The 17026-nt window shown below is 34.7% G+C and overlaps 1 protein-coding gene across 1 annotated transcript in view; it reads left to right on the forward strand.

The window, feature by feature from the left end:
- The window catches only part of Ccdc178 (coiled-coil domain containing 178), a 395200-nt gene that overhangs the window by 116335 nt on the left and 261839 nt on the right, over positions 1–17026 (forward strand). Inside the window, exons 12-13 of the mRNA XM_078030207.1 lie at positions 800–895; positions 1038–1174. Coding sequence (XP_077886333.1) covers positions 800–895; positions 1038–1174 — 233 coding nt within the window. The remainder of the gene's footprint in view (positions 1–799; positions 896–1037; positions 1175–17026) is intronic.

Consider the following 17026-nt stretch of genomic DNA (forward strand, 5'->3'; position numbering starts at 1 on the left):
ATTTTATATTTTTAACAAAACTTCTATTGTTAGTATATTTTGAAAAGATTATTACTCTTATAAATAAAAGCTATTAATTTCCTCATCTTTGTATCCAGTAATTTTAAAAATATCATTTACCATAGTTTTACATAGAATGTTCTGTTTCCCTAGGAATCTAGTCCTAATATCTGAAGTTGAAAGATATATTATCTATTCATTTATTATTTTAAAAGCAATATTTGATTTCATTATCTAATTGTGATTAGTCTTTCACAAAATGTGATTAATTATGGTGGTCATAAAAGATACTGTGGTTTTATTCTTGAGTTTAATAAGCATGCATTCAGCATTTTATAATTTATTTGGATATTTGTTGATTCTTTATATTTGAGTATTTTTTCTTTTACTAGTTTAAAAATTATGAAAATTAGATAGTGAATTTATCAAATGGTTATTTTGCAAAGTATTAATGATCATGCTATTTTCTCCTTTAATGTGCTGATATTGTGAATTATGGTTCAAAATTTTCTGATATTTTTAAATTTTTATATAGCCCAAACATAGTCTATATTATCATGATTAATTGTACACTTGAAAATCAGGCTTTAGACTTGGTTTGTTATATTTTTAGCAGAATCTCCTATCCATTTTCAAATTCCATTTTCAAATCGAAGCAGTCTATTAGTGTTATTTCATATTATTTTATTCAATATCAATTGAGTTTTGGAAGTTATATAAGTTAAGTATAATCTATTTCTCACTACATAAAAATAGGGGAGTATCCACAACTAATTTATTTTCTGTGCATTTTTTTTAGCTTGCAGATATGAAACAACTTTATGAGGACCAGTGTTTGAAGCAAAATGGATATCAACAGCAGTATTTGGAAGTACTCAATAAGTTTTATGCCTCAGTAAGTTGACCTTTCCCTGCTTCCTAGCAGAGCTCCACACTCTATTCTCAAATATTGGCTCTTGTAATTAAGATTTTTATTACATATATATTTTCCTTTTTTGATTATTAAACATGTATAAATGATTCTCTTTTTTTTAAAGAAAAGTACATGGAATATTGAGCTTTCTAACTTGAAAAAAGACTTTTCAGAGATTTCAATAGCACATTCTCGAGCAGCAGAAGAAAGGAGTAGACTTTTACTTGATTTGGACAACATAACAAAGGAAATCAATGTCAGGTAATTCTGCAAGTAATTTTTTTTTTAAACAGGATACTCAATAAGTAAAATACCCTAAACCTCTCCTGTTTGTGTCCTTAGGGTCATAGGCAGTGTTTTATTCCTCGTTTTCTTTAATTTTATTTGTTTCTATTCTAAATTCTGTGTTTTAATCACTATGAATCCCTTTAGAAGAAGCCAAAAGAATGAAAAATGATCTTACAAGAACTTTAACACACTCTCCTCTCTCCTCCATTGGGCTTATCCTTTTCTACTAAAGATACTTTAAACTAAAAAATGTCTGCTAAAGTTTAGGACAACCCTCCATTTCCCCTGAAACTGACACTAATTTTTCTTGGTGCAGACATGTGTTTTCTTGTTTCCTCTCTCTACTCCGAACTTCATATTAAACTTACGAACATGCTATCCACAGGCTGAAATTATTTTTAATTGGTCTACATCACAATCCCACCAGCAATCTAGAACAAGCTTTCTTGCATGAACTTAAAGTGATTTCCAAAACCCGTCTATATGCCGTCATTGTACTTCCTTTCTAATCCATTATCTCTATTTTGGGGTGGATCATCTTTCCCTTTTCTTAAACAATCATGATTAGATCACTTCCATTTCTGCATTAATTTAGTAGAGATGAAGGGATAAAATCCATTCCTCCATATATCCCACAGGTCCTGAGAGTAGGCAGAGTTGTGCCTGGCTCACTCTTATTATTTGTTTCTGATAGTGGCTTTACTTTAATATCTCCTACTTGTCACATTTGTTTTTCAGTCCACATAGCATTTTTATGGTGCTTTCTTTCCTAGAATATTTTTGCTGCTCTTTCTACATAATCACTACTTACCCATAAGATTGTAGCTCAGGAGTGAGTTCTGGGAAGCCATTTAAAAAAATATTTTTTTGGTTCTAATTAGTTATAAAAGACAGTAGAATGTATTTTGACATATCATATATACATGGAGTATATCTTCTCATTCTTCTGGTTGTACATGATGTGGAGTTACACTGGTTGTGTATTCATATATGAACATAGGAAAGTTTTGTCCAATCCACTCTCCTGTCTTTCTCATTCCCATCCTCTTTCCCTTGCCTCCACCTTGCCCTGTCTAATCCGGTGAACCTTCCCACCTCCCCACCTCCACCTATTAAGAGTCAGCATTCGCCTATCAGAGAGAACATTTGGCCTTTGGTTTTGGGGGATTGGCTTATCTCACTTAGCATAATAAGTGAAATTAATAAAAAATATTTTTCCATCCATTTACCAGAAAATGTCATAATTTCATTTTTATTTAAGGCTGAATAATATTCCCTTATGTTTATATACCACATTTTTCTTCATTCATTTATCTGTTGAAAAGCACCTAGGTTGGTTCCATAGTCTAGCTATTGTGAATTGAATTGCTATAAACATTGATATGGCTGCGTCACTGTAGTATGCTGATTTTAAGCCTTTGGGTATATGCTGAGGCGTGTGATAGCTGGGCCAAATGGGGATTCCATTCCAAGTTTTCTAAGTAATCTCCATGCTGTTTTTCAGAGTGGTTGCACCAATTTGCAGTCCCACCAGCAATGTATGAGTGTACCTTTCCCCACATCCTCACCCACATTTATTTTATTACCTGTATTCTTGATAATTGCCATTTTGACTGAAGCAAGATGAAATCTCAGTTTTAATTTAAATTTCTCTAATTGCTAGTGATATTGAACATTTTTTTCATATATTTGTTGACCAGTCATATTTCTTCTTCTATGAAGTGTCTTCTATTGATTAGGTTCTTTTTTGTTGTTGTTGTTGTTGTTGTTGTTGCTGTTTCTTTGTTTGTTTTGTTTTGGTGCTAAGGTTTTTGGGGTTCTTTATATATCCTGGAGATTAATGCTCTGGGGTGCAGGTGGCAAAGATTTTTCTCCCATTCTGTAGGCTCTCTTGTTCTTGATTGTTTCCGTTGCTGTGAAGAAGCTTTTTAGTTTGATACCATCCCATTTATTGATTCTTGATTTTACTTCAGGAGTCTTGTTGAGGAAGCTGGTTCCTAAGCCGACATGATAGAGAGTTGGATCTACTTTTTCTTCTAGTAGGTGCAGGGTCTCTGGTCTCATGCCTGAGTCCCTAATTTACTTCGAGTTGAGTTTTGTTCAGGGTGAGAGATGGGAGTCTAATTTTATTTTGTTACATATGGATTTCCAGTTTTCCCAGCACCATTTGTGGGAGCTATTTTTTTCTCCAATGTATGTTTACGGTGCCTTTGTCTAGTATGAAATAACTGTATTTATGTGGATTTGTCTCTGTGTCTTATGTTCTGCACCATTTGTCTTCATATCTGTTTTGGTGCCAATACCATGCTGTTTTTGTTACTATAGCTCTGTTGTATAATTTAAGGTTTGGTATTGTGATTCCTCCTGCTTCACTTTTCTCGTGGGAAGCTGTTCTTGACTTTATGAGAAATAGAAAGTCCAGTGATCCATTTTTAGTATACAGTATTTGGCCTTAAATATAAAATTACTTGGGATGTAAGAAAAGCAGCTAGAGGGGAGAGCAGAGTGGAAAATTATAAATAGTCAACACTGGAGTGTGACAAATTCACAGTCCCTTGACAAACAGGAGGTGAGGGGAAAAGGACTGGCTTGACCAGTAGAGATAAACCCACATATGCTAAGATGCATTCACAGCAAGAAGGTCTTCCAGCCACAGGAGAACAAAGTGAGGTGGAGACAAGTAAAAGTATATTTCTTTAAATAATCTAACAGGAGACAGTAAAACCTAGACGACTATACAGGAAGATTGTGCACCCCATGGTACCCAGCCAATGAGGAACCGAAGAGGGACCTTGTACACTAGGGGATAAAATGCTGTCACTGCTCTGCACACCCAGACAGCAGAGCTTGCAAGACCATCAGTAAAAAGCCTCACTTTCTCTGTACCTAGTGGTTTTTAGTCCATTCTTTGGGTGTGGGCAGGTGAGTGTGTTTCTCACTGTTATATTCATGTGTGGCACACCTGTGTCTTTCCTCCATATCTCTTTACATGTTTGCGATTGTGTGTTGTGTGAATTTGGTTGATTTCTGTCTCATCATCGGGCACACACACTATGCTATCCATAATTGAGTGCTGAAAGGAGGGAAAGGGATAAACGGGAGAAAGACTCATCATCTTTGTGTAAAAAAAAATGTGTTAGTTTCTTGGCTACTGTTTTACCATTGGAACTGACAGAATAGAACCATTGGTTGAACTTATCAGTATATTAAATACATTAAACAAAAAGAAAGAAAAAGGAACGATTTTTTCAAAAGGATAGCCTAAAATTGTAGTTGGGAGTATTATTACAAACTAGAAAAAGAAAGGAAGGAAGGAAGGAAGGAAGGAAGGAAGGAAGGAAGGAAAAAAGAAAGAGAGAGAGGGAGGGAGGGAGGAGTCTTGTTGAGGAAGCTGGTTCCTAAGCCTACATAATAGACAGTTGAGCTTGACGAAGGGAGGGAGGGAGGGAGGAAGGGAGGAAAAGAAAGAAAGAAAGAAAGAAAGAGAGAGAGAGAGAGAGAGAGAGAGAGAGAGAGAGAGAGAGAGAGAGAGAGAGAGAGAGAGAGAAAGGAAGGAAGGAAGGAAGGAAGGAAGGAAGGAAGGAAGGAAGGAAGGAAGGAAGGAAGGAAGAAAGAAAGAAAGAAAGAAAGAAAGAAAGAAAGAAAGAAAGAAAGAAAGAATAAGCCAGGGAGGAGCCCCCTCTGAGGGAAGAGCAAGAATATGCAGAAGTTAGCATTTACTGGATTGTCTTGAAGCAACAAGTAACCTTCAAGATTTGTAAGCAAATCTTAGTGACTTGCAAGTACAAAGGTATTTTTTGCCCACACGGCAAGTTAGCTTTGTCTCCTATGTCTGTGCCTCATGTCATTTCTTCTGAGATCTAGAATGGAGATTTGGATACTCGTAGGCATGTGGTTTTGGTATTATAGGGAAAAGTGCACTAGTGAGATCACTCAATGGCTTCTACAATATCCACAGAAAGGGGATAGCTGTCATTTCTTCTGACATTCCATTGAAATGAAGAAAGTCACATGGTCTGGTCTTATGGTCACCAGGGTGAGAAATCTAATTCTCTTAAGAGACAGTGAATAATTGGAAACACAACAGAGATCTATGACATGCAGTGGGAGTGTGGACTTGGTAATAGGGAAGGATTTGCATGGGATGCATCTTGATGGCCCAGATAACACTGTAAGATGTCATTAGTTGCTTTTTTTCTAAGTCTGCTAAGTCATTTTATGACCCCATGTTTGACACAGATAATGAAAGCTTACCTTTTATCTCTTCAATGTCATATAAGCAGGTATATCATAATTGGCAGTTTTTGCTACATACTTCTGCATCTTACTCTTTCAGCCCGTGCTTTTGCTGCCTTTTTGACTTGGCTGCTACACGGTGTATTGTCCATTTTCTTCTAATAACTATTTGCAAAATATCTCTGAGTCCTGTAATAAAGTCTAGCTAATATTTGACAACTTATATTTATGAATGGGGCTCTATTTTTCCAACTTGTATACTCTCAAGACCCTGTTTTTGTTTTTCAAATAATGTTTTTTAGAAAAACTTCATTTTACTAAACTTTGCGATTTCTTCAAGGCAATAGTGTCTTCTATGATTGACTTAGCACTCTGATTACAGTGCATATTTGTTGCTCAAAAGTTGGAAAATACAATTGTAATGCATTCCGCTGTCATGTATTTAAAAAAATAAAATCAATTTTAAAAAGTTGGAAAATACAAAAGAAGTACAAGAAGAGATTGAAACCCTAAAATCACTTTAATACACAGAGATGTTACTGCTTTTTTCATTCTTAATGAGCAGTTGACTAAGTTCTGTTTTTTATTCTCAACATGAGAATAAAAAAATTTATTCTCATAAAAATGAGAATAATAAAATTTTGTCACATTATAATATGAATTTCATTTACATCGTGTAAATATCCATTTAAGTGTATTAAATGAATAGACTATGATTAGTGTAATAATTATTCTAATTTGTTTATTTCTGAATCTTGTTGTAAATATCATTATGGTGAATTTTTTTCTTCGGAAATCTTTCTCAGCATGGTAGCTATTTTCAATTTAAAATAGGTTTATAAACCTAGATTGGCAATGATACTTTTAAAACTCTTAATACATTTCCCAAACTACTTTGCAGAATGCCTTCACCAGTCATTATGCCTGACTAGTACCTCAGCTTGTCCTTCTGTGCACCTGTACTAACAGTGAGTGCTACTGTAGTTTTAAAAAAATCACTTTCCCTATGAGAAATGAAAAGTTATATTCTCATTATTGTTTTAAACTCCATTTTTTAATTACTACTGAGATTGAATATTTATATTCTCCCTTGAATTCTCTTTTTATAAATAATTCTTGCATGTTTCCAAGGAAGAAATAAAGAGCTTAAGTTCCCAAGAGGCAGAGTAAGCACAGCTGGAATTTGAAACCTGACTTTCTACATTCATATTCAAATTTTTTCATTTTTTAAAATTTTTTTTAAAAACAATTTAATCTGACTTCAATTTAACTGACATTTAATAATGTTCAAATTTGCTTGACATTTTAGCCTAGTGATAACAATTACTAAAAAAAAAATAGTAAATTTAATGTTAAAATTGTTTTTAAAACATCAGGGCACAGATAAGAATAAGCCACAATTTTGGTGTGGCTGGAGCTTTAGACCCAATGCATGATCTGACTCGTGTGTCTGTGTGGTGTGCATATTGCATTTTTATGTGGCAGGCAGGCAGGAGCAACCACTAAAGCTAGGGAGTCATGAGTCAGATAATGAATCGTCGTGACATGTTTGAACTCAGTGGAGAGATATAGAAATCCACCAAAGAAGCCATATCCACAGAATTCTTTTCTGATGATGTCATTATAGTGGTAATTGGATGAGTCAAGATTTGTTTGTTTGTTTTGGTAGTGGTAGAAAATGAAATGAAAAATGAATAGAGGAGGAAAACAAAAATTGGAAGTAAAATGTTGGTATGTTTGGTTGGGAATTATAGATTGCATGATACAACTGTCAATGCCTAGAAACTGCTGAGATTTATGGGTTTAAGATTGTGAAAAGAGGTTCATAGAGATATTTATTAGATGTCAATTGCAGGAGCTCCTTAAATTGTCCAGCAAGCATTTTCACGTTTATCCCTTTTATCTGTTTCTCAAAATTTGAATTTTCAGGAGATGGGAATTTTGTAGAGTAAATTATACAACTAGGCCACTTATCAGTATAACATAATGTTCCCCCAGTACATACTGGGGCAGAATCAAGAAATGTAGTAAATAGCTTTTACCAATTTTACTCATTAACCTACAGTTTGGTTGGTCATAAAATCACTAATACTTATATAGAAACATGATGGGAAAAAAAACCTTATTCCTTAGAAAATTAACAGAAAATATAACTGAAAAGATATGATATACATAGGGAGAGGGAACCTTCTATTAAAAAGCACCCTATATGATTAAAGTTTCCTTTTAAAAATGGGAGTTGGGTGATGTATCAAAAATTGGAACATGATAATGATTTAAAAATGAAATATATTGATAATATATTTGATAAAAATTAAAATTCTAAAGTTAATTAAATATTTAAAAAGTGAAGTTCTAGGGGACTGGGGATATAGCTCACTTGGTAGAGTGCTTGCCTTGCATGCACAAGGCCCTGGGTTCAGTCCTCAGCACTACGCACACACACGCACACACACACACACACACACACACACACACAGAGTAAGCTCTTACCACATTAATTAAAAATTTTATTGATTATAACTGAACTCCTAATTTAACATTGTACTATAATAAGCTGTCACCTTAAAGTAACCAAGGTAGTTATAAAGTGACTATTTATGGGGATAAAGAGCTCTATAGTATATTTAAATGTAAAAAAAAGATTTATAAATATTAAACTCAGCACTACTGGTCACTTTAAAGAGAGCTTGAAAAATGAAACCTCAATAGGTACCAACAGCAGTCAATTTGAAATAAAATTTTAAAAGTTACTTCTTGCAGTATGTTTTGAAAACATCAAATTCAAAAAGAAAGTTTCTCCAGGAGGTATATAATAACTCCACATAGAACGACATAGAATACTATATAATATTATTTCATTATTGAGGCAAATTGAAGAAGATGCAAATCAATGGGGGAGTGTCTTAGTCAAAGATTGAAACACTTGCTATTGTAGCAAACGGTTTCTTCACAAATGTGTTTGTGTATGTGTGTGTGTATGCATTAACTGAAAACTGATTCTAAATTACATATGGAAAAGCAAAGACATCAATATTCAAGGAACTCTTGAAGAAAGACTGAGCTTCAGAAATTATACTATCATTTTTCAAAAATTATAATAAACCTCCATATGTAAAATGACTTGTTATTCTTGCAAGGATAGATAAATAGATCAGTGAACTGAGTAGAAAGTCCAGAATCAGATCCATATGTGTATATTCAGCTGATTTATGGCATATGTACTATTTGAGTGCAGCAGAGAGTGAAGGACCTTTCTAATAGTGGTACCCCTCCTGTGGAGAACCATAGACATCCACCCTGTGGATTAGCTATGGATCCCTACTGTGTTGGCTTTTTGTCACTGTGACCAATACCTTAAATTAACATTTTAAAGGAATAAAGATATATTTTGGTTCAGAGTTTTTGAGGTTTCAATCTAGGTTGGCCAGTTCCATTGATGTGGCCCTGGAGAGGAGGCAGAAAACCATGGCAGAAAGGTGGGGCAGAGGAAAGCAGCTCACCTGGTGGCAGCCGAGGAGCAGAGAAAGAAAGTGAGCAGGAAAAAAAAAAAAAAAACAGGGACAAAATATAGACCCTAAGGGCACCCCCCAACGCCTACTCCCTTCTCCCACCTCTGACATTTTCTGCCATCTCCATTCAAATTATGAATCCCTCAATGAATTAACCCGCAGAGGAGATCATGATCCAATCACTTCCCCCTGCTGCATTGGGTACCAAGTCTTCAACACAGGATGCTTTGAGGACATTCCAGATTTAAATCATAACACCTATCTGTCACCACAAACAAAAGTATGTTTTGAGGAAGGCAATGTTTCAAACACCACCGTAAAGTGTTTGAATAAACATGCCATTAAGCCAATGACAAGGAAAATCACAGACTGATCAAAGACATTTGTAATACATATTTCTGAAAAGATAAATTAATCAGCCAATAAATCAATAAATAAAATTTGATATATAATAAGTTATAAATGCCAATGCATAATACTAAATTAATAATACAATAAGAGCACAAAATAATTAAAAACCAATAAAGAAAAAGCAAATAATCCAAAAAAATGAGCAAAATATTGAAAAAGAAGATAACCAAATGGACAATAATAACGGAAAAATCTTTGATTTCAGTCATCAGGAAATGTAAACTCAAACCAACAAAGAGATACTACTCTTCTTCTTAACAGCTAAAATGCAGTGACTCAATACTGTAGATTTGACAGGAAAGTAGAAGAACAGGAACTCTCAAATACTGGGAGTAGGAGTGGAATTTTGTACAACAAAGTCAAAAGATAATTTACAATCTACACCTAGGTATATACTCCATGGTAATTCATACATATGTCCATCAAAAGTCATTTATGGTACACACCTGTAATCCCATTGGCTGGGGAAGCTGAAGCAGGAGGATTGCGAGTTCATAACCAGCGTTAACAAAGTGAGGCGCTAAGCAACTCAGTGAGACCCTGTCTCTAAATAATATACAAAACAGGGCTGGGGATGTGGCTTAATGGTTGAGTGACTCTGAGTTCAACCCCTAGGACCCCTAAAAAAAGTCACTTATAAGAATGTTCATAGCACTATTATTTTCACAACTAGAAAATATTTAACATCAAGAACAGAATGAGTATATAAAATATCACTTAGTCATCCACAGTAATACTCTACAACAAGAGAATGAACAGATTTCAGCTACATACAAACTTGTATGAATGTTTTAAACATTATACTGAGCAAAAGAAGACAAAATAACAGCATGTACCATATGATCCTATTCAATAACAGTCACAATTTCATGATGGCCACACAACTCAGGATTGCATTTCCTATTTGGTGGTAGTTACTATGTGAGCACACACCAAGGGCTCAGCTGGCCATGCTCAGTTATTTTTTTTTTTTAATATGAAGTAGAATGGTACTGACATATTCATTTGAAAATAGATTGAGCTGGACTTTTTGGTTTTAAACTTTTCTGTAAATATTCCCATTTTAATAAATTATTGCTATAAAACAAAAATTAAATTTCATAAATTATTAGTTCAGTCCACCTACAATGTATTATTGTCTTATTGAATTTATATTGTACCTAGATAGTAAAGTAGGTTCTAAAGTTCATATATACCTCTACTTGAAACTTCCTGACTTTCCTGAGTCCCCAAGGAAACAAACAATTATTACAGAAGTGATACTTTCTAAGAGGACTAATAAGTATAGTAAGAAATGCAGAAAAGGAACAAGCAGGAGCTTCTGAGCTGTGGCTCATATTAGCTTGTAGTGACTATGATGACATGCAGTTTTTAAGAATTCATTTCTTCTGTAAAGATGCCAAATTTGTTGATTTATTTTTCTCTTAGAAGTAATATAGCTTTATTGAGGTTTTCACATGTGACATGAAAAATAATAAAATGTATAACTATTTTTCCATGACCACATACCCACTGCCCTATAATTACTTTCGGAGAAGTAGGGCCTATACATCTTTCCCTCATCCCCATTTTTTGGGTCCTGAAGGACTAACCTAGTGCCTGATGCATAGTTAACATGTGTGAAATATAAATAATATTTTCAGTAGCAAATACTCATTTGCAGCACACTATTACATTACGCACTATAAGATATGGTAAATATAAAGGTCAAGAATTTTTAGAATATACCACTTTATCTGAGAAATAGCTTCATATATCTCTGTGGAAAAATTGTGGAAAAATTCTCCTCTGAATGATAATTTTATAACTTTATGACTAATGGACTAATATTATAATTTTATATTGTGGCTTACATTGAATGTTTATAGTTAAAGAAAAATGTAGGATTAATAAGCAAAAGTGTGTATGTGCCTGTGTGTGTGTGTGTGTGTGTGTGTGTGTGTGTGTGTGTTTTGAGCACCTTGTTCATGTCCAACACTGTTGTAGGTGTTGGGGACATCATTGAAGTTTACATTCTCCTAGGGGAAAATATGTAATATGTAACTGAACTGATGTGAACCTATCAATTTTTTAAAATTCAGCCCATTTTGATAACTCTGGTGAGGATTATGACTTAGATAACGTGGTAGAGATTAACAGGTCATAGAAAGGTGAGGGGCTCTGGTTTAGCAGGGACATTTAACTTGTTATATCTATTTTTACTTTAAGCAGAATTCTTCTCCAAATGGCCATTGAATAACTCTCGTAAGTGTTATCACCTCTCTAAAGAAAGTATTATCTGGAGATCTGAACAATGTGTCAGCCTCGAACAAGTCTAAGGAAAAGAATTCCGAGCTAAAGGAATGGAAAGTGCAGAAACCCTGAGATACATAAAATTTCTAGGGCTCTGGAAACAGAACAGTAGCCAGTGTTGCCTGAGAACTGTGTGTGAGAAGGTAACTCAGGGAGACAAACACTGGCAAGGCAGACAGGGCCCAGGCACTGCAAGCTCATAAGTAAGGGGCAATAAAGGCAAATAGATTTAAACCATTTTAACAATCTTATACTTTAGAAAGGTCACTTGGGCTGCTTAGTGAAGGACAGATGGTGGTGCATATAGGAAGGATACATTTTTTTTTACTGGTTTAGAAAAATTATAATAATGACGACACAGATTTAAGTTTCTGCAGTATAAACAGCAAGAAATAGCTGCTTTTTGTATGTGTTCTGGAAGGAGTGCCAACAGGTCCTTTTGATAGATGGGTTGCAAGATGTGAAAAGAAGAAAAATGATCAGGCTACTGGCTGAGATAGCAAGGGCTTGAAGGGAATGTGAAGGTGATTTGGAGGGAGAAGATATAATTTCTTGGGCCATATTAAATTTCTTCTATTAGTTTTTCAAATGCTAATGAGAAGTCATAATTAGATACATTGGTTTATAACCCAGCAATGATGAGGATATCAAAGAAAAATTTGCAGTCATAAAATTAAACAATGGGACTGGACATGATGTCTATAAAGATAGTGTAGACAGGGAAGTATGAGAATGTACATCCTGCAAGATGGATAGTAAAGAATATGGAAAGTCTTTTTCAAAAATAGAGCATATTAAGACTTACATTCTTTAAATGAAGTGCTGTGCTTACGAGAAAGTAAAAACAAAACAAAACAAAAACACCTTAGGGTCCAATACAAAGAAAATAATTGGACAACTGCTACTGCAGTTTAAATTCCCAACTGATATTTGGCTTTCCTGAAGATTTAGGTGAGAAATAGTCTTACAGAGCTTGGTAAATCAGGAAATACATTTACTTACTTCACAGCATAGGTCAAAAGTCATGGATCTTTGCAAGTGAGGGAGCTGGATTAAGTGAGGATGCTTTATTAGATGGACCAGAGGAATTATACCCACAAACAAAGACAGAGAGAGACAAGAAAGTGTGTTTGTCCAAAACCTAGAAACTAGGTGAGGGAGAAACAAGAATATTCCCTAACTGGCCCCTTCATGCTGGTTTGATGTTTTAATTTACATCACCTAAGTCATCTATAAAGGATCTAACTAAGAAATCATCATATAAAAAAGTTATCCTGCTCTGTTCAAGTATTCTCTAGAGGAATAAACTCTAGACAGAGGCCAAAGAAAATTCTCATAGATAAAGCTTTTAAAATTAAGCTCACAAAATTATGAAAATCATAGAAAAAATGCACCATGAATGAGAGTTACCAGGACTAACCAGAAGTCCACTGACCATCCTCAATAAATTTAAAAATAATAGAGTTATTAGATTTATCCTACCTAAGTAAGTATAAATAGATAAAGGCAATACAGAGAAGTAATAGACAAGTTTCAAATAAGTTCAGACAGCTTTGAAAAACAACCCTCCCCAAAACTTATAAAAAGTAAAGTGGATTCATTGTTACTGAAGAATCTTTTTAATTAAATAGCAGATACACTGGGGAAAAATAATACATATATCCATAAACAAAGTAGAATGCAGAATGGAGCACATAGAGTAAAAGAGATAAAGTATGGAAGAAAAAGTGTTCTGGAAAATAGAACAAGAAAGAAAGGAGAGAGTGGGAAAAGCAATATTCAGAAATATAATGGCCGATAGTCTGCAGTTTTTAGAGCACAAATCTTCAGATTTGGACATCATGGTAAATTCCATACAAGATAAATTAGAAATAAAATTTTACAAATACTGTAGCCTATTTATATTGGAAGAAGAACTTATAGATATGGTATGCTTTTTGTAAAATTTATTCTACAGTGACAATATCTGAAACTAGCTTTCCTTTGTCTTTAAATTCAAGGCATAAATGGTACTTCCTATTCAAGACCAATATCCCCTGTATTTAGACTCAACCTCTTCTGCCCTGTTTAGGACATAGTTTAATATGTATCCTTTTGTTTTTGACATCTTCATTCATTTTATTCTTACTTACCTATTATTTTGGCCATAGACATCATTAATCCTTTTCTAATCTAAAGTGAAAGATTGACTTTAATCCTGTTTGTGCCTTTAGCAATCATTTGTTATTTTCTTTCTATTCTCATTAAAATGTCCACATGATTAGCAATATTTGCTAGATCGTCAGTAATATTTACTTGACTATTAATCACTTTTTGACTCACAGCAGTCTGGCTTCTGAAACCTCCATGCTATAAAAATTTATCTTACTTAAGTGCAGAAAAGAATTTCCTTCCTGAGCTCACTGGTAATTTTTTTTAGTCCTTTTGTGTTTCTCTCCCAACTCCCTTTCTGCACGAAATTTAAATGTTGGTGCATGTGCCCTCTTTCACCTATTTTTGATGTTTTTTGAGGTTCAGGACACATTCTCTTGTTTTTTTTTTACGTCTGAAGTCATTCTTTTTAGGAATCTTAGAGGGGTTCACTTATCTCCTTCCACCTACTCCTTTGGGGATTAGTTTAGAGTTTAATTGCAGATTGTTTTCACCCTTTTCCTTCCTCTAGGTCCAGGAATTTCACTTATTATTCTAATATGTTCTCTCTCTGCTTGTACACACACACACACACACACACACACACACACACACACACAAGCACATTCACTTTTTCATCTTCTATTTTTATTTCTCCTTATAGTGCCATTCTTTAAATACCTACACATATCTATCATTTTAAATATCCTCTAATACGTCTCCTGACACTGCTGTTTACCAAATTATCTATTTGGAGCATCATCCAACATCTTTTTTTCCTGGCTGTCAGCCAATATCTTACCAACTTCTATTAAGTCTATCTTCTAAATATTTCTCCAATGGGTGTCTTTCTTTCTGTTTCAATTAACAATAAAATGCATAGTGGCCATGCGGGGGTATGGGAGGAATGGAGGAACTTTAGACAGGGCAAAGGGGACGAAGAAAAAGGGAGGGCGCATAGGGGTAGGAATGATGGTGGAATGAGTTAGACATCATTACCCTAAGTATACATATGAAGACACGAGTGGTGTGAAAATGCTTTGTGTACAACCAGTGACTTGAAAAATTGTGCTGTATATGTGCAATATGAAATGAATTGCATCCTGCCATCATGTATAACAAATTAGAATAAATAATAAATAAACAAACAAACAACAACAACAACAACAAATGCACTAACCAGTCCCATCTAACTCATTCCACGTTTGAGACTTCTGGTTCTACATATGCCGTATCACTGGCATAATCTATTTACAAAGGGTCAATCAGTATTTGCTTTCAGCAGCTTTAAAAAAGTTTTGGAGGCTTTCTACCAGCTATGGGATAAAGCCCCAACTCCCAGACTGATTTTGAGTCTGTTATCACTTGGTTCCATGATCTTTAAGTTGTCCAATATTTATTTGCCTATGCACTCAAACTCATGTTGTTTAGAACTTCTATCTTGGTCTTGTTATTCCTCTGCTTGGAATTCTTTTACACATCCCCCTCTTTCCTCCTGCACTCCTCCTCCTCTTCCTCTTCAGGTTGTTTTTGTAAATCTGATTAATTGAACATTCATACCATATCTCAAATATTAACTATTCCCAGAAGCTTCCCGTCTTGGTCACTTATCTTTCCCTCAACTAAGGCAGTGCGTCTTCCATGATGTGCTTATGACAGCAGGGAAATCTGATTTGCTATTGTTATTGTTTGTTTCTTTTTTTCCTTCATGAGAGTATAAACTGGGAACCTTTGTTTTAAGTCATCTTTGAAGCCCTGTAACCTAGCACAGCATTTTCCAAGTAATTAGTATTCAACAAGTATCCATTCAGTTGACCCTCAGCTGGGTATGATGGTGCACACCTGTAATCCCAGCAGCTTGGGAGGCTGAGGCAGGAGGATCATGAGTTCAAAGCCGGCCTCAGCAATTTAGGGAGGCCCTAAGCAACTCAGCCAGACCCTGGCTCATAGTAAAATATTTTCAAAAAAGGGCTGGGGATGTGGCTCAGTGGTTAAGTGCCCCTGGCTTCAATCCCCGGTACCATAAAAACAAACAGAAAATTTCAATTGACTCTCAATGACTGCATGTACTCGCTCCCAGCTCTTACCACACTATGTATGTGTGGTTCCTGTTAGTTTGCTTATTAGTTTCTTCCTTCCTGGACTTAGCAACTAACATACACATTCAGATTTTGCCAGAACACCAGCTTACCATTTTATGCCATCCCAAACTGTCATGCTATTTAAATAAGTGACAAAATTCCTTTAATATCTGACCCATTGCTCATAAATAGTTCACCTTGAAAATGGCAACATTAGAAGCTACATGCCACGTGTGTTGATAGACTTTGTTCAGTACTCTGTGTACACAAATATTTGTTAGACCATTTAGTGATGATGATGATGATGATGATGGTGATGATGATGATGATGATGATACAGGATTATTTGCCTTGTAACAACAGCATATAATTTGATAATTTTGACACTCAGAATACCAGCCAGTATCCATTAGAAATGGCCCTTTTACATTTGGGACACTTGACTTGAGCAAACAATTTCACCTGATTGCTTATTCACATGGCAGACAGACTTCAATAACCAAAGTTGAGGAAAATGAACTTGTTTAAGATGACTTGCAATTGATCAATTTAGATTTAGTTTGCTTGAAGTTAACCGTGTGACATAAATTTCTACAGAGTAATTTTCTTATCTTCAAGTTCTGTAAAATATTCAGAATATCTATTTCTGAAACTCTACTGTAGTTCAAGCAAGACAATGCTACTGTAACTGCAGTGATCCAAAGATGGGTTTGATAATTGAGGGAAATGAGGAAAAAAGTTATTGAGTACCATAAAGATATATTGGTATATGTTACGAAATGAGTTTGTCAAGAGTTAAAAGGATGATGATTTATTTGTAGATGTTGCAATTAGAATATTATTGAAGTTGTTAAATAGCCTGGAATACATAGAATGAATCCACAGGGTACTATGTTTTCATACCCATTTAGCTATATCTTATCAGCCTATTAATTTGTGTTACTTCACAGAAGTGTAGAATATTTTTTTCATCATTTCACAGCAAACTTTTGAATAAATAGTCTTAAAACTATTTGCTTTTACAGTAGAGTAGAAGAAGAGGAATAGGGGGAGGGAGAAGGGGAGGGAAAATGTACTAGGGACTAAAGTGAAGCAAATTATATTCCATGCATGCATGATTATGCCAAAATGAACCCAAATATTATGCATAGCTACAATGCACT

The sequence above is a fragment of the Ictidomys tridecemlineatus genome, chromosome 13 (genome assembly GCF_052094955.1).
Source record: "Ictidomys tridecemlineatus isolate mIctTri1 chromosome 13, mIctTri1.hap1, whole genome shotgun sequence".
Classification (NCBI taxonomy): domain Eukaryota; kingdom Metazoa; phylum Chordata; class Mammalia; order Rodentia; family Sciuridae; genus Ictidomys; species Ictidomys tridecemlineatus.